This window comes from Dryas octopetala, chromosome 1, assembly GCF_963921425.1.
Source record: "Dryas octopetala chromosome 1, drDryOcto1.1, whole genome shotgun sequence".
Lineage (NCBI taxonomy): Eukaryota > Viridiplantae > Streptophyta > Magnoliopsida > Rosales > Rosaceae > Dryas > Dryas octopetala.
The window spans coordinates 31,110,148-31,129,845 of NC_141366.1; the positions used below are offsets into that span (position 1 = coordinate 31,110,148).

Below are 19,698 nucleotides of genomic sequence, written 5' to 3' on the forward strand. Positions count from 1 at the left end.
AGAAAACTATAGGGTTTTAATGTGAGTTTTAATGAATAACAATCAGTCAATCATCCCATCATCTAATATATTAAATGTATTAATGTCGGTTTATTACCTTGTATTGTTAAAAAATTATGAGTAAATTACACAAAATATCTTAAGTTTATTCTATATTTCAACTTAATACCTCAAATTTTAAACATTACCCGTTAATACCTCAACTCTCATTTCATGACAACTATATACCTTCGTTAAATTTCTGTCTAAGAGCACGTTAAATGCCTACATAGAACTGACACAGGCCACCCAGACTGCAAAGTTAGCACTGACATTAACAAAAAATAATAAAAAATGAATCAAACTTATAAAAATGAAATAATTATTATTAAATTAAAAACCCCATAATTAAATTAAAATAACAAAGAAAAAAAAAAACACTCTTAAGATCAATCACCAACCAGGCAACCAATCCCCACAATTTTTTTTTTATTTCTTCTTTCTTCTTCTTGTTTGATCTGCAACTCTCACTTCTTCCTTTTTTTTTCTTTTTTTTCTATTTCTTTCTTGTTGTTTGTTTTGAAATGATTGAAAAAACAAAACAAAAACAAAAAAATTGAAACTCAACAAACCAAATTCACAGGCCTTCGTCGCCAAGTTCGACAACTGGCTCACAGATCTGGTTGCCGACTAGATCTATTCTCCCGCCGACTAGATTTCTTATGATTCTTTTTCTATTTCTTTCTTGTTGTTTGATCTACAATGACACCTCCATCGATGAGCTCTCTGCTAGGAGGAATGGGCTTGGCTACTGGGAGTGTGGGAGGGAGGAAGGGTTGCTGGGGTTTGGGGGATTGGCTGGGTGCATAAGGGGATAGACTTGGTGTGTTGGTTGGGTTTCAATTTTTTTCACTTTGCTTTTTGGTTTTGGAACCTATTTGGTTGCACAGAAAATGTGAGAAAGCATGACACAGCTTTGGTTTTTGTTTTGCTTTTGGTTTGTTGCTTATTTTGGTTGGCTTAGGTTGGGTTTAAAGTATTTGATGTTAAACTTTGATTTCTTAGTTTTTCTCTACTTTCTCGACAACCAAATGGAAAATTGGGTTTTTTTCCCCATTTGTAGACAGCTTAGCTGGGAGATGATGGACTATACAAAGCTGGCAGACATGAAAGGCATGACGACCCAAAGGTGGATGTTGTCGAAGTTGGTGGCAGTGGTGGTGTGGGAGTGTCACACTCTGAACCCTGGGTATGCGACAGAGGCACCTCTCTTGAGTATCCCGAGAGATTAATACCAACAAACCTGACCTTAATCCCTCAAGACGCTTAGGAAGGGTTGAGCCTTTTGAGTTTAAATGGATCGGGTTGGATTAGAGTACTCATTACACAATAGGATCTTTAAGAAAATAATAAGATCAAATTAAATAGTAATCAAAATAAAAATTAACTAACTCTCTAGGGTGGAATAGTTAAATCAACACTCTAGAAGGAGAATTATCAAAGTATAAGTAAAACCCACATAAGTTACAAAATGATTAAAAAAAAATATTATTGTTCAAAATAGGTTCTCAATGTAAAACGCACATGGGAAGACAAGAACCATTACGATAGTAAAAGACATGACAACAGAGACCTTGAAACACCCGACAAGAGAATTCAAGCTGCGCACCCCTCAGTCAAGATCTCTTCTAAGAGGCAAATCTGTATAAGCAATAGAGAAAAAATAAAACAAAACAAAGAAAGTAGGAGTTAAGCATCTCATACAATTATAGCTTCCCTTAGGGGACTCTGCTAGGTTTGAAAACCTTTAAAAACATTTACCTGTGAAAGATTGATTTCCAAAGTCCCAAAACATTTACACAAAATCGATTTAACACCTCAGCTGCAGCAGTATATGGTAAATATGCATAAAAACTCATAAATAATAATAACTCAGATGGTCAATACACATTATGTACGACTATGACCAGCTATAATTAAAGAGAATATCATCCATAATAAGAGTGTCTTGGTAAACAGAAATAGGAACTCGCAATTGAGAAATCGTATTACTGCTACTTGATCAATCATGGGTCCCTATTTCGCACAAGCACACGTAGCCATGTGTTAGCATGGCTAAACTCCCAATAATGTACAGATCAATTCTTCTAGAAGGTTTAGAAATTTGAACCTAAGGTTACGTACTATGCTACCCAAATTCTTAGACCAAACACAAAGATCATAATAGCATGTTATCACAATTTAAAAAGTACACATACACACACAAAGTCCATAGTCAGGAATGTAGGATAAATCCTTCTACCTGGAATCCAACCTGGGATCCAATGCTCTTCACGTATTCTCTTCCACTAGTCTTCCACGTTCGCGCATGGTCCTGTCTTGGCAAATCATCTTTAACTAGACGATACGGCAACCTTAGCCTCTTAATAACTTGACAACCGGGTAACTGGGTAATCCAATAGAAACAAAATTGACAAAAGAAATTAAATTCTAAGTTAGAGACGATTAACAATAAGGGAAGATGGTATGACCTTTCCTTTAGTCACACGTCGCTCGTTTCTAGTCTTAAGTGGACTAAACTCTTCTCTTTAGAGTTTACTTAAAGGTTCATAAGTTTCAAATTTTATCTTAAATTCAAACCATTGACTAGTTGCTTTAGGTTAAAGCAATTCCTCAAAATAATTTAGATTAATTCAACTTAATCTCTACAATTAAAATTTATTAATCCTAGCATGCTAATAACCTTTAAATAAACAAATAAGTCTCAAAAAATAAGGCTAGACATGCTTAATTAATAAATAAATCATACTTAATTAATCTAAGCATGCATCCTTAAAATTAAAGCCTAAAAATAAATAAATAAAGCAGAAATAATAAAATACTTACCCGGTTGTAGACCTCTAAAGCTAGACTCTACTCCTAAAAACTCCTTCTTCACTCCCAAAACTTTAAACTATGGGAAGTTTACTCCCTTTTGGTATGTCTCTTCTTATAGAGACTCCCAAAAAACCAAGGGATGAGTAACTCTAACTTCAATTGATGGTGCAAGTGAAAATGAGGGACAAGTGTCTCTATTTATAGGCACTAGAAAGTTGGAAGAAGTTGTAAATCTCCAATGTGGGACAAATTGCACTAGAAATGCTCAAAAGAAGGTTGAAAATCGAATTGGGTTGTGAGAAACTCGGTTGAGGACCCGTTTACAAACATAGAAGGTCCATGAGTCGACCCGGTTGAAGACACGCAAGTCGCGTGACCCACTCGCACAGTGACCGGCTCTCTCTCTCTCTCTCTCTCTCTCTCTCTCTCTCTCTCTCTCTCTCTAATCAATGACCCAAATTAACTTGAATTAATGAGCTTGGACGGTGGAGATTAGATCGTGGGACTTGATTCAGTGTGACGCGCCTCACTTAGCTCAGCGTGAGCTCGTCCGCTTTGTGCCAGTTGACGCCGCGTCAGCCTTCTCGTCCACTCACAGAGCGCCACGCGTCGCTATCAGTCCCAGTCAACAAAACAATTTAATTCTTTTGTTTTCCTATTTTTTTATTTTCTCCAAACTTTGTAAATTCACCAAAAATAGCTCGGGACTCCAAATAATTCCCCGAAAATTCCTATGGACTTGTAGTAATTAATCCTAATTTCTTGTAATCTCAAAACAACAAATTGTTCTTCAAAAAAATTACAAAAAATGCAACTCTAATGAATTTAATTATAAAAAATTAATTCCAACTTGATAATCACCAAAATCACACTCAATGGTACTAGAGCTCAACTCTAGATCTCTAATAGTACAAGTTAGTTACTCAAAAGACAAGGGAAACTCAATTTCCTTTAAGAAATCTTAAGTTTCTAAGTACAAAAGAAATTCGAAAACACGTGTCAAAACACAATAGAATTGCAAAAATCCAGGGTGTTACAGGGAGGCCCGGTGGAGGTCAATGGCCTTGATAGTGACAACGATGAGAGTTGCAGATTGAACAAGAAGAAGAAAGAAATAGAAAGAGGAAGAAGTGAGAGTTGCAGATCAAACCATAAGAAGAAAAAAAAAAATTGTGGGATGGTTGGTGATCGATCCACACAAGGGTTGGGGCTGTTTTTTTCTTTGTTTTTTTTTTTATTTTAATTATTGAGTTTTTAATTTTTTTTGGTTTTGTTTTTATAATTATTTCATTTTTTAATTTTTTTTTGTTTATGTAGTATTTTTTTTAAAGCCATATCAGTATGACACGTAGGCGATTAACGGCCTCTCAGATGTAAAACTTGACATAAGTATGTGTTTGTCACAAAATGAGAGTTGAGGTATCAACGGGCAACTTTTGGAACTTGAGGTACTAACTTGAAATGAGGTATATACTTATACCTACGTGTAATTTGTTGAAAATCTATTTATTGCGACATCATTTATACAAACAACTAGTGGTCTAGTGGTTATGACGTTGGTTGTCTCTCTCATGTAAGCTGTGTTCGATCCTTACCTTAGAGCATGTACTTTGCTAAAGGCAAAAGACAAGGCTAATGGCAAGATTTAGCTATTGTCTTTGGCCAAATGCACAAATTTATACATTGCTAAAGGCTAATGATATGTTTACTAATCCGTAATCGGAATCCAATTCCTCCAAAATAAAGAGTTGGATTCCGATTATGGATTACGCATGTGTTTACTAACCATATGAGAATAAAAACACAAGTAGGGCTCACATGATATTAGGAATTCAATTTCTTATTTTGGAGGAATTAGATTATTGGATGGGGGTGGTATTCTGATTCCTTATTTTGGAGAAATTTAATTCCTTATTTTGAAGGAATTCAATTCCTTATATTAAAGTTTATAAATTAATATAATTTAATAATTATACCATTGTAATTATTTTGATGAGATCTTTAATATGAGTATAATATTGAGTATATTTAAATATTATTATTTTAATTCTCCTTTAAATTTTTTTTCATCAACTATGTATATTTTCTCATTATTTACCTCATTCATCATCTATCTGATTTATCATCTACCTCATTCATCATCTATCTGATTTATCATCTACCTCATCATCTACCTTCTCATCTACCTCACATTTTCAACTCTATAAATACAACCACACTACACACTCTTCATTCACAACTATCATTTCCAACTCAACTCTCATTTCCTATCTATTTGTTACCTCATCCAAAACATCATCTTCAATAACCATGGATCCCAATTTCCCAATGGTCCCTAATCTCCCTATGACCCCTAATTTCCCCATGAATCCCAATTTTTTCAATTATCTCATGACTCCCATTGTACCCTTTGATGGATCGAGTGATGAGGAGGATACCAACTTGGCAAATTTCATGGTTTTGTGGACTGAAATGGAGGAAGCAACCTCAAGCCAAGGGCGTCCGAAAGAGAAGAAAAAACGTAAATACGTTTTTCGAAGATCCGAAGGCGAGCAACGACTTTGGAAGGACTATTTCAGTCCTAATCCAACATATGATCACGAGTTTTTCCGAAGGTGATACAGAATGTACCCCTTCTTATTTCAGAGGATCCTTGAGGGAGTCTATAATTTAACTCTTACTTCATCCCAAAACTTGATGTCGTCCAACTTGAAGGCTTATCCACGCATCAAAAGATAACAACGGTGATGCGGCAACTTGCATATGGCGTGGCTAAAAATGCTTGTGATGAAATGTGCAGAATGGGAGCAAGCATGACGCTTAAATGCTTGAAGAAATTTTGCATAGCAGTGGTCAACGTATTGACACCACATTAAATTCGGAAGCCAACACAAATTGATATGCAGAGGCTGCTATGCCATGGAGAGACACGTGGGTTCCCCGAAATGATCGGCAACATTGATTGCATGCACTCGAAATGGAAGAATTGCCCCATAGCTTGGCAGGAAGACATAAAGGGCATGAGCACAAACCAACATTGATCCTTGAGGCAGTTGCATTGAAAGACACGTGGATTTGGCATGCAAATTTTGGGATGTTAGGGGCTAACAATGACCTCAATGTCCTTTATGCTTCGTCAATTTTTAATGATCTATATTTTGGGAAGGCTCCGGAGGTTAACTACACAATCTATGGGCGACAATACGATATTGCATACTATCTTGCAGATGTGATATATCTCAAGTGGGCAACTTTCATCCAAACCATAAGGCATCCAGGCAACCATAAATATGCACACTTTGCAAAATTGCAATTAGCATATTGAAAGGGCTTTTGGGATTCTATAGACGAGTTGAGCAATTGTTAAGGGTGTTGCTCGATCTTAGGATGTGGATCTCATATCATATATCATGCACAATATGATTGTTGAAGATGAATGAGTGTCAAATGATGAGGATGATGATGAAGACAAAACACCATGTAGAGCTTACGATGTCATGGAAGACGCCAAGTACTAACCCCCCCACCACATCTGAAGTACTCTACAACTTTTAGACAAACCTTTTTGGGGGCCAACTACAAGCCAGTCGAATTCTCAATGGATCGCTACAGAGCTATCTGAAATGAAACTGCGCACCTAAATCTTCACAACAATATCATTGATCATCTATGAGCGTTGAAGGGGGCTAGGGATGAGATGTAATGTTTTTAATTAATTGTAATGTTTTTAATTGATCATGATAAAGGAAATACTCAATAAAGGAAATACAACATGAAAAATAAACTAGGAAATCAATTATCGAATGTAGGAAAATAGGCATCGCTGCTCGATCCTGAAGAAGTCAATTCGGAAGGATTATTTGCGTATTTGGCCATCAATTGACGTTTCATGTTCACCCAAAAAACTTTTGTTTCTTCATCCATTCCGAAAGTATCCATTGTAATTATCTTCATGTCTGCATCGTGTTGTTGAATCCCCAACTAGCCTTCACGTACTCCGTTATCCGTTCTTGCGCCTTAACCATGGCACTCAACGTGTCATCCTAACGTGTTTGTCTTGCTCGGTCATCATGTGTTCCCTTCTTCCTGGCCTCTATTGCGACTTTTTTCCCGAGGGCCTTTTGCTAGAAGAAGGGGTCGGAGAAGGCTTGTGAGACTCGTCGTCGCAAGAAAGATCAATGGAATCGAGTGGCTTCGATTGAGGAGCATTTTGAGCATTGGGATGTCTCATATGGATTTATTTCGGTTGAGGAAATAGAGCATCTCTTAAAACTGGCATACAGTGGTCGAACTTGAAACCTTTGCCATTATGCTTTTCATCGTACAATCTTGTGGCATGTTGAATCTGCATTTATATTATACAAATATAAGATACAAATCAAAGAAAATAAATTTTAGTATTAATGGTAAAAACATTTATAATATTACCTTATCACTTTCATTCCACCCACTGTGTTGCTCAGTTTCAACTTGAGAAAGACAACCTTGATAAAAAACGCAATGTTGTTTTATTCTACTCATTTGTGTTTTCATAGACTGGTGAAGCAACGGTCATTGATCGTTGGTGCCATGTGTACATTGATGATTGGTGGGAATTAAAAAAAAAAAAGATGTTACTCACCACATCAAAGGCATGACGATACGCCATTGTGGCTTCATCTGAAATAATCACCTTTGCCTTTTGTATTAATTTGGCCAAATCAGATTGTTTACTGATTGAATACGTTGATGACACATCATGATTGAGTGGAATCTTGAATCTAGAATAGGTTGTCCTCCATCTAGGTAATATTGTAGCTGTTATTCCAGATGGGACACTTGAACATGTGGTTGGTGTGGGTAGTTGAAAAGTTGGGACACTCATATTCTCATGATAATCTCGGGCATAATTATAGTTTCTTCGACTCCTCTGTCTTTGTTAGACTAGTTGCAGTGTATTGTTGTGTTGCATCTCTTGACCATCTATTGAATCATCAAGTACCTTTACATTTAAACACCCAATATTCATATTTAAGTAGTTCATCATGAGAAATAGGTAATCGTTCTTATTTAATTATGAGTTACACATAAATAGCTCACCGTGATAAGCGGATCTCAAAGTAGTGCCACCAGACACTTACGCCCCATGTAAACGTGACAACTGTCTTATTTGTGTTGGTAAATGTATTCTAGTAGACTCCTTACTAGGATTATTTATTTCGAATGGAATGCTCGAACTCGGACCTTCATGCTCACCGTGAAGAGCCGACCCCACATTAGTCTCATTAATTAAACACTTGAGACCCATGTGACCATGCCAATTGCCTTATGAGTCTCAAACGCATTCCATTAGAATCGTCACCATGAGTATATATTGAATTCGGATGGAACTCTTGAACTCGTACCTTCATGCTCTACTTGTTCTATTCCTTCAATTCAATTTGAACCAAATGAGTGCATGCTTTATAATATTGTCATTTTTTATTTATGAAGTCTTAGGAGATTGGTCAATCATAACCCAGGTTACGAAACCTGTCTCAAGTCACACCCAACTTGGTATACATCTTGTAGTGATCAAGGCTTAAATAATTTAGTTGTACCTATCTATATGCATAAGACAATATTGTTTGTGACCAGATAAGAGATTAATTATTAAATTAATTTTTATCAAGTGTAATATTAATTGCTTTGGTCTTACTGTTGGTATCTTGTTTTCAACTAATTACTGTTGTTAGTTGGATTATAACATTAAGAATTAAATATGAAGCAAATGATTATGACAAAATGATAGTTGTATAGAGATATTTTTAATAAATATATGTTTATAAAAAATAGTAAAAAATGCAAATTCGTGGAGCTCATTTTATGAAATAATTTAAAAAAAAAAAATACCTGGACCTCTTTCTACTTCATTACTTGAGCCCGCCCTTGTATTGTAGTAACGCAAATTTTCAATTGGTTGTTTTTCTCAAGCCAAAGTGTATTGTCACGCTAAGTAGGCTTGATATTCTTCGGAAGTCAATGAGTGTCGTCATTCACGATTACGATTTCGTTGTCAATCCATTAGTCTTTTATGGGAGTTGTGTACGTACAACTTCTTGTTCCTATAAAGTTTCACAAAATGCAAAAGCTGTATAAGTGTTCTACTCTTTGTAGAAATGTAGATATTTTGGAATGGGTATTGTGTGTATCTACCATGTTAAAAAAAGCTAGAAAAACAATCTTCGATCTAGAGTTAAATTTCACATTTCCATCTTCTATATTCAAGAACCATAAAACATTAAATTATAATAAGCATTCAACTTTGTATATGCATTTTATATCATACATTAGCATAAGGCTTTTTATCACCAATAGTCCCTCTACTTTCACTCAAACATCAAATTGGTCCCTAAAATGCATTTTCAATTAATTTCATCCATCATATTTGCCATCGAAAATCAATTCTACCCCTTCGTTCATTTCTGTTTATTTTTCCGTCACTGCACGTGACCCTTTTTTCATGGGCATTTATGTCTCAACACCCCCCAAACGAAAAAAAAGACATACCTAAATGCCTTCCCTTCAATTTTGTCATTCCCGCCTAAGTGAATTACACGCAGTATCATGCCTTTTTTTATCCCCATTTTTTATTCAACCTCCATCTTCTTTATTCTAGGGTTCCAAAAGTGCGAATCTTTATTTTGAAATGTAGCTTTGATCTCTGGAAATGGTGAAAAAAGTGCGGGAATCTCAATGATTGATGGCCAATATAGATTATTCATTTAGGGTTGGGGGAGAAACTCTAAACTATAGTAATATTCTCTGCTTTTGATATACCATTTAGGTAGGAATCGATGATGGGGGGTATATATGGTCCACTGTTTAGACTTCCTAGACAAAGACTGTATTTTATATGTTGAGTTGCATACAATTGCAAAATCTCTTAGGTATGTCAATGTTGAGGAGTAGATTTTTTTTTTTTTGAGTTAATTACACTTTGCACCCCTCAAGTATAGGTCGTTTTTCACTTTGGTACCTGATATTCAAAACGTTTCAATGTGAAATCTAAATTTTATGAAAATTGCAATGTGCCCCTTCCATTAACTTTTCTGTTAATTTTGATTGCATATAGCATGTGTGAGACTCATTTATACTGATGTGGACAGTAAATTTATGCTGTGGATAAAAAAACCAAGTAAACAAAAAAGAAATTAGAAAAAGGCAGCTAACTTATTATATATTAAAAAATTAAAAGATAATACTAAAACTAAATATAAAAAATTATCTCATTCATCCCTACCTTTCCCTCCTCCCTCATCTCTTTCGTTCCCAGTTTTTTGTTTTTTCAACTTTTTCAATTTTTAATTGATTTTTATTTTTTTAACCTATAAAATTTTAGCTGGCTTTTTTAATTTGTTTTTTCCACGTGGTGTAAATTGAATGTCCACATCAATGTAAATGAATCTCACACATGCTATATGCAGTTAAAGTTGATGAAAAAGTTAACGAAAGGGGCACATTGCAATTTTCTAAATTTTAGGTCTCATATTGAAATGTTTTGAACATCGGGTACCAAAGTGAAAAACGACATATACTTAAGGGGTGCAAAGTGTAATTGACCCTATTTTTTTAAGCTACCTAATAAGATGAAATTTGTACTTATATCTGATGACAAAGACAATCTCCTTATGGTTTCAAATTTACCAAGAAACCATGTTATGTTTATGTATGTTGTTGGTATTGATAGGACAAATGCATTTCTTGCTTGTAATGAGGTGTCAGTAGAACATGATGTGTCACAGGCCTACTCTATTAACTGAGACCAAGAAGAGGCATAGAATTTTAATGCACCAAGAAGGGGTAATAATGAACAACACTTGGTAGACATTAATGTGGAAGTTGAGGGGCTAGTTGGTGAAACTAGATATGAAGCAGATGGTGAGGACAATGCAGATGAAGCTGGTGAAGAAAATGCCAATGGTGATGGAGACTTTGAGTTCAAAGACTCTGACTATGAGCAATGTTCAGATGATGATAAGGCATTTGATGAAGTAGTTGATGAACCACAAGTCGAAGATGTAGAGGGGATGAGTTATGCTGGGCATATATCATCAGATGAAGCAAATTCTGTTGAACTCCAAAGTCTTGATAGGTCTGATTCAGATGACAGTGGAGATAATGCTGTGAGTACGTAGACCTAGGGTGAAGAAAATTTTACCAAAATTCAAGGAATATAATAGAGAGACAGAGTTGAAGAACCCAGAGTTTCAAATTGGGAAGACTTATGGTAATGTTCAGTTGTTCAAGTAGGCTGTAAGAGAGTATGAGATCCTTAATGGAAGACTCATTAGGTTTGTCAAGAATGATAAAATGAGAGAGAGTGAAATATGTTAAAGGCTGCCCATTTGTCGTGTTAGCTTCTAGGTTTAATGAGTCTGCAACTGTGAGGATAAAAACACTTTGTTTAGATCATCATTGTAACAAGGAAGATCAAATTAATGAAGCCAGTGTCGTGTACATGGTTGGCAGAGAGGTATGTTGAACAACTGATCGATGAGTGATGATCCCAATTGGTCAAATACTTCATTTCAAGAGGTTGTGATAAGAGATTAGAAGGCAGTGGCAACAAATCAGCAAATTTATAGGGCAAAACATAAGGCAACTAAGATAAACCAGAGTAGTTATGAAGAACAATACAATAAGTTGTGGGATTATTGTAGGGAGTTGAAGAGAACCAACCCTGGTTCCACAGTGTTAATGAAGACTGAGCTGCTACATGGGATGTTTGCAGGTTTCATAGGTTATATGTTTGCTTTGAGACTTGTAAACATGGTTTTAAATAGGGTTGTAGACCTGTTATAGGTCTAGATGGGTGCCATATCAAAGGGCCTCATCCTGGACAGTTGTTGTCTGTTGTAGAAATTGATGCCAACAATGACATATTTCCATTAGCTTATGCTATTGTGGAGATAGAAAACCAAGACACATGGGAATGGTTCATTGAGATTCTAATAAGGGACTTGTCAATTGTGGATGACCATGCTTATGTCTTCATAACTAACAAACAGAAGGGGTTAGGAAATGCAATTCAGAAGTGGGTACCTAATGCTGAGGATAGGCATTCTGTGAGGCATCTCTACAACAATTTCAAGGCAAAATATCATAGTCTTGCACTCAAGCAATTGTTTTGGGTAGCAGCTAGGGCTACCACTAAATCTAGGTGGAAGGATCCACTAGATAAGATGAAGATGGTGGATGAAGAGGCATGGAAATGGCTGACTGGAAAACTACCAAACAATTGGAGTAGATCACACTTTATGATAGAGCCTAAGTGTGATATTTTGTTAAACAACTTGTGTGAGGCCTTCAATGCCAGTATCCTTCAAGCTAGGGACAAGCCCATTTTGACTATGCTGGAGATGATTAGGATGAACATGATGTTTAGAATGACAAATATAAAGGTAGCTGCAATGAGGTGGAAAGGTTTGGTAGGTCCCAGAATTCAAAAAATTCTCAACAAAGAATAAGGAAGCTAGCAGTAATTGCATTACAGACTTGTGTGGAGATATGAAATACCAAGTTAGAGACATTCACTTCAGTACATATGCAGTGGATCTAGCTTCAAAAAGTTGTTCATGTGGGAGATAGGAGCTTAGTGGCATCCCATGTGCTCATGTTATTGCTGCCATTATGAGGAAATCACAAGACCCTGCCTTATATGTGGCTAAGTGATATAGCAAAGAGATGTACTAGAATGCATATGAACCAGTGATTAGTCATGTTCCAGGGGTAGACCAATGGGAAAGCTCAAGACAAAATCCAATAATTCCACCAGTATATAAGAAGTAAGCTGGTAGACCCAAGAAGATGAGAATTAGAGAGCAAGGTGAAGAACCACCAGCCCCTTCATGAGGAGTTCAAAAGATGAGCAAATGGGGTTTCTTGAAGATGACTTGCAAAAATTGTGGTCAGCAATTGTTATGAACATCAAATTTATTCAATATACCAAGAGATTTGTGTTTAACATGGGTTCAAAGTAAGATTCTCGAATACAATTGAGACTGAAATTTAAAAGGATGTAAAATAAGCTTTGAACTAATATTTCACATACAAATACCCCAAAGCTTGGCATGAAGGTCCAACTTAATAGGTTGCCAACAAAGGTTCCAAATCCTTCAAATGCAAGAGAACAAACACTGTCAATCACAAACAAAAAAACAAAGAGAAAAATCATTCAGAAAGAAACATAAAGAAGAAATTTAGCAAAATGAGTGACTAAACGGAAAAAAAAAAAAAAAAGGCAAGAATATATACCATCTGCTGCACAGAAAGATGTATTACTGTAAGCCATTCCAAAAGCAGAATGCCCTCAAGCCATAGGGGAGCTGTGTAGCTCAAATCATATAGAAGAAGCTGTTGTTCTTAGTACCTACAACATAATTGAGATATATGTTGTAGTTCTATCTCTTAGTGCCACTGAATGCCATGTCTTGGTTTGCACAACGTTTTGATCTCTTGGCGTATCTCTGTGCGTCTCTCACTCTAGAGTACACCACATCTTCATTTGTGCTCAATTAAGGCCAACGCCAAATAACTTGGGGTTGATCACGGGTATTATGAGCTTTGGTGCTCATCCATGCTGCAGGATATGGAGTAATGGATAGGATTTGATAATAAAAAAATAATGAGAATACCTCAAGTTTCCAATCTCATTCAAGGCTCTCAACATGCACATCTGTTATGTAGATTGCTCCAATTTTAAAAAACAAAACCCATTATCAATAATGGACGTGCAGTAACATTTGAAATATATAGCATGCTTCTGGCGATAGAAAATTTCCCTTAATGCACCAATCAGAGAATAGAGATGAGGGGCTCCAAAACTATACACTAAAGGATCCACCTTTTATTTCACATAAATAAAAACTGTGGTACATACAAACTTGTCTATTGTCTATCACCCTGTTATAAGGATGAATCAAATAAATATATAGAAAAAAAAAAAAAAAGGCAATACAATAACCAACCCTAGATCTCTTAGAATCCAACTCTTCCAAATTATACATCCCAATCCCAAATGGGAAGTTTGAAACAATGACATGTGACCTAATTCTGCACGAACAAATTCACCATGCATAATCTTTGGGGACATTTTTCTATATTCACCTCACTCTCCTTCACTAAGGATTGGAACAATCAGTGGTTTCATCTGTGCAACGTATACAATTGCCCACCTAACAAGGATGAATAGACCATGGTAAGTCAATAAACGTGTATAAGTGGGTAATTTGAAGAAGAGCAACAAATATAAAAAGTAGCACCAACTGAAGCAGATCCAAATTAATAAAATTTTGAAACAAAATCTAAGAAAAACACAAATCAAAGAGAATACATACATCATCCAACAGCACACTACTGCTGTGATAACCAATGTAAGGTGGAGCCTGCACAGGAACAAGATTACATTAGCTGCCAGAGGATACGAAAGAAACCCCCAACAGCAGGAAGTTCCAAAAATTTTCCAATCTCAATCATTTAATCAGCATTTGAGAAATAAGTACTAGATTTAGATGTTGAGTGAACACTGTAGCTTCTCATCCAATGTAGATGTAGAGTAGATGTAGATGTTGAAAATCAAAACAGACAAACAATATTTTGTACAGAGGTTCAGGCTAATAAAATGTACTATTTCACGAGTATAACCAGTTAATTGATTCATCCATTATAAATTCAACGGGATCTCTTTGATGTGTCTAACTAGAACTCTTATTGAACTTTTTAAGTGTATAGAATAACATGAAAAACACTATTATCACATAGTCTTCATCTCACACTCAATCCTGATTCCTGATTACCTTCTTGTAACAAAAAAGCACCATAGTGGTAAGGTAACAATTAAAAGAACATCAAGACTCAAGAGACACAGAAGTCTCATAACACATCAACAATATTCATGATATGAACAACTGTGTGAAGTGTAAATAACTACCAAGAAACATTTTCTTATCAAACAATATTGGGGAGGGGGATTTAAACTTGGGCTTTCGGGTGTAGGGGTAAATTCTTAACCAATAGAGCCACAAACCCCCATAACTACCAAGATACATTTAGAACAGCATACATCATGAAATCAAACTTGATTAACACCGTGTTTCATGTTTCCCATGCTAAGGCAACTGACCATATTTCTTCTCTTTTTTTCCAACAATTCATATGAGAGATTTTTCCCCACAATGTCATGCAACAACAATGCAGCCATTCAAAATCCAGAAGACGCTAAAGACACTCCAAATGTAGTTTACAAAGTAGCTTCGAATTATTGTCCAACCCTTAAACAACCAAAAATTGATTTCAAATCTATAAGCCATCATATAGACTATAGCAATTAGCAATCTGATATGCCCTAAGCTCTGATTTAAATAAAATCCATGTTAAATTCAAAGTCATCTTACTATTAAAAAAACAATTGGGAAGAAAGCTTAAGGGTTAAACTATTTGGATTCACAAGGTAAGGCTCTGCAGTATGAAATAAACGAGAAAGCAAAATAAATCAGTAGAGAATGTAATACATACAAATTAGCAGAAGCGCCTCTGCCGCAGCAGATTCGGACCATAAGGGAAGCAATTACGCCCACCATGGCAAAGATTAGAGTTGTTACCGCAAAACCCATTACGATTTTATCTGATTTCAACCAAATCTTCAGGCAATCAAATCCACAAACAGTATCAGTTGATCTGCAAAACCATTATTTTTTTTTCCCAAAAATCCTACAGATCAGAACCCAATTGGGCTTTAATAAGCAAAAACTCGAAATGGGTCTCTGAAAAATGATAAATATAAAAATGGGAGGTGAAAAACCAAGAGAAGCTTACTGCTTACCTTGATCGAATTGGTTGTCTTCTACCAGAAAAAAGTTGCTGTACGTTGTCAGAGGTTCCGAGCTCTGGAATTTAGGATGAAGTCATGAAACAGATTGGAATTTAGTAGCTAATAAGATCTTGCCATGTCAGCATGATTTTTAGTAAGAAAAACAAATTTGGACCAGGCCTAATGCAAGAAGTGGCCCAATTAAAATTTTGGGTAACTGTATTGTGTAGTTGAACTAGTGGGGACGGGCTCAAAGTTTAGATTAGTGGACCCGAATGGGCTCAGTATGTCTCTCACCCCAAGAAAGATGATTAATATACGGACCCTAAAATTATTTTTGATCTTTTAAGTGAGTGTATTGAATTCGGATTTATATAGACTTTTACAAGTTGTTTTAAATGATTAGGCAACAAAACGGTCCAGACCCAAATGTAAAAGAACTAAAAATGGCCTAAAATTTACCGATTTCATCACCAGATTTGGATCATTTGATTCAGTTAAGGACGAGTGTAGGCTACTGCCCCACTCACCCATTTAGCCACCCATTTCCAATATATTTCTGATGTTTTCTTCAAAAGTAAGGGCAAATTGTTTGTTAATTGAAAAGCCTCAAAGAGAGACAACATGGGCAAGACTTGCAAGTGGGAGCTAGGTGTGCCTCCCTGTGAATATAGACATAGTCCAGTATACTCCGGTCTGATGTGGTTTTGTTGATCATAAGATGTTCAGAGACCTTGATTCTCTGTAGGCTTCGTCTTTGAAAGTTTCATTTTTTTTTTTTCTTTCTTTATTTTTGGTAAAAGTCTTTGCCTTTATCTATGGTGACTTTAACTTATGACCTGTAAATATAAACATAGTTATCCAATATATTAATAGCTACTCTTGATTTGCATATTTAAACAATGAGAGCTTCTTCATTTTGGCCCCAACAGAAAAAATTTCTGGATATGCTATTGAGTGGAGCTACATCTATATTAATATTATTGGAATCCTTCAATTTATATTCATCATTATAATAGAAACAAGTAAAAGTAAAGAAAGCAGAAAATCCAAGGAAGCAAGGTTAGCCGAAAGATGGTTATCGGTTCATAATTAATGTACATTGACTCATGCACGAGCTTGTCTTTTATTACATCACGTGCGGGATGAAACCCAGCTGGGAAGTCACGTGGTTCTTTGTGTTGCATGGGTTGTGCATGGTGTTGGAGGCTGCTTTGAAGCACTTGGCTAAGGTTAGGGGGTGGACTCCGGTTCACCCGGCCCTCTCAATTACTTTGACAGTTGGTTTTGTCATGGTTACGAGCTATTGGTTGCTATTCCTACCAGCTTGGACCAGCTCACAGAGAGAGTGCAGCTTCAGGTAACAAGTAATTAAGCAGTAATGATATATGTATTTATTGGTTCAGACTCGGAGACTTTTGCTATTGTGAACAAAACACTTCGAGTACTTCATAAAAGCCAAGTAGTTCTTGTCGATTTGAAATTAGACAATTTTTAATTAATTGAATAATTGGTATCAAATTTAGAAGTTATTTTGTCAAACAGTTTTCCTTCTAAATGGTTTTGAATTGATAATACATGCACCGTCCTTCTATCAATGGTATGGATATGTTCGTGGCTGTTTTACATCTTCATATTTTTTTATGGGGGATGCTTATGCATTGAAGGACAGTCACAACTACCACCGATTACATAATCAAGTGATTACCGATATGATTGAATATTTACATAAATAATTTTTTAAAAATAATCTAAAAAGTGAAAGATTCTGATTATATATAAGACTATATTGTATAATAAAAATAATAAAATAAAATAAAAAGTCAGAGGAGAAAGTAGAAAAGAAAACAATAATGCTAGTTGTCCCACATTTTTTTTTTCCATATTTGTATCTCATCTGATATATCATTACTTTACTGGAAGGGTATTTTTTTTTTTTTTAATTTTTTTTTTAATTTGTAGTGTCCAATGTATAAATGTCATGTAAGATAGTATAAAATTGTGGTATAAAAATATAATAAGTGTAGCAGAAAAGAAAAATGTAGATAGCGTTCCTCTTGAGAAATATATTGTGTCTTGAATAGACCAATTTTAAAAGGGAGTTCAAATATATATTTTATTCAAATGGCTGTGAATTGGAGTGCTATTTTACAAGAAGAGATCGGTGTATCATGTGTGACGTTTGCCATTCAAACCACATCTGTGTGACAATTTTGTCTTATAGTGTTGGTGGACCATAGAGGTGTCGAGAAGGAGGAGGAGGAGGTGGTGCAAATGAGTTTAATTAGTAGTGGCAGTGGGCGGATGAAAGATGAAACGTCAAAATATTAAAGTGGACATTTTTTGTTGTTATTTAGGATTGAACAGTGTGTTTTTTTTTTTTTTTTTTCGCCACTATGATTGAACAGTGTTAATTCTCCATTAAGTGTATGAAATTTTATGGGCAAAGACAGCGATGAAATTTTAAAAATATCAAAAGGAGATTAATTACGTACAAAAGAGGGTTTCACTCTCACAAAACCAAACCTAAAACACACTCAATTCACTCTCACACCAAAGAGCAAATAACAAAGACAAATTATTGCGCGAACATAGTCATGTACAAATATTAAAGAGAGAAAGATAACCCAGATGTGTAGCAACTCCTACAAACCAAAAGATGACAACCAAAACGAATAAGAGAGATGTGATTCTCTCTCGAAGAAAAGAGAGATTAATTCTCTCACTAATTGGAGAAGCTATTCCTCTTCCATAGGTTGCTGCACCAAGTCACCAACTCCTCAATACAAAGAGGAAAACTTGTAGGCTCTAACAATGAAACTAACAAACTTCTTATAAATCCACAAACAGTTGGGTTGTGTGGGCCCACTTAAAGGACCTCATCAAATTGGGCTTTTAAATTTAAGCCACAATCAACAAGACTACAAGAGCATCTCCAATGCATATTATTGGAGATAATATTCTAATTTTTTGGTATTCTAACTACAAACAAAGTCTCCAATGCATATCAAATATGATATTAGAATGAAAATAGAATTTGGGTACCAAATGGGTTGAAATGGGCCCAGTCTAACTTTAGAGTAAATAGCCCATTGGAGCAATGACTGCAACTCAAAAAATTTTGTCTTCTAGCGCAAATCCAACCTCAAATAATAAAATAATAATATTAGTTGTCCCATATTTTTTTTTTCCACATTTATATCTCACTTTCCACATTTAAATAAATTATTTTTAGGGTTTTTTCTTTAAGTCCATTTTTTAAAATGTACTGTTCATCCGGCCCATACACGACAGTAGAATACTATAGCGGCCCACATTTTTAAAACTAGCACTGCTACAGTGTTTAAATTTTTTTTTTTTCTTCTTCATTTCAGTGTCAATTGGTACCAAAACTTTTTTTTAAAAAATTCATAATTTAGGTAATTTTCATTCCATAAACATGTTAAATAATAACCAACATAAAACACAAAAAATCAAGAATAAGACATCCATAATCTTTTGTGTTTTAATAATAAATATAATTGTTACTATCGAATAGTAACAATCACCTATTGCTACTGCTTGACAGTAACAATCACATATTGCCACTGTCTGACAGTAATAATCACCTATTGCTATTTAGAGGTGTACAATGGGCCGAGCTGGACCGAATCCGGCACAGGCCCAACCCGATTAAAATGGGCCTAGCCTGGCCCGGCCCGTTAATGAGTAGGCCGAGTTGAGCCCGGCCCATATGTATGGGCTGGGTTGGGCCAAGGTTTTCGATTCTGTTGGGCTAGCCCGGCCCGAGCCCGTTTTGTGTTGGGCCGGCCCGTTAATATTATTATTTTTCAATTAAAAAAAAATTTACCATTAAATTGTATTTATAAGAGATTGTTATCTTAAACGTTTTTTTCTTATTTATTGTCTCTTAATAGCTAATATCTTATATTTATTGATTGCCGGCTTTTTAGGAGGACTGAAATGTATTCCTCTCTCTCTTTGCCTCTCTATCTCTCTCTCTCAATGTCTAA

The 19,698-nt window shown here is 35.5% G+C and overlaps 1 protein-coding gene across 3 annotated transcripts; it reads right to left on the reverse strand.

The window, feature by feature from the left end:
* Positions 1-13,690: 13,690 nt before the first annotated feature.
* Positions 13,691-15,792, reverse strand: LOC147299740 (V-type proton ATPase subunit e1-like). 3 transcript variants are annotated; one of them, XM_086255291.1, is made up of 4 exons: positions 15,698-15,792; positions 15,391-15,552; positions 14,214-14,261; positions 13,691-14,051 (listed from the first exon to the last, which is right to left on the reverse strand). In XM_086255291.1, the coding sequence occupies exons 2-4, from the start codon at positions 15,486-15,488 to the stop codon at positions 13,985-13,987; spliced, it is 213 nt and encodes a 70-aa protein (XP_086111417.1). In that variant the 5' UTR covers positions 15,489-15,552; positions 15,698-15,792; the 3' UTR covers positions 13,691-13,984. The 3 variants fall into 3 exon arrangements, with proteins under 3 accessions (XP_086111417.1, XP_086111434.1, XP_086111425.1); XM_086255308.1 differs by having other exon boundaries at positions 15,391-15,515; positions 15,698-15,779; XM_086255299.1 differs by lacking the exon at positions 15,698-15,792 and having other exon boundaries at positions 15,391-15,575.
* Between the last annotated feature and the right edge of the window lie 3,906 nt (positions 15,793-19,698).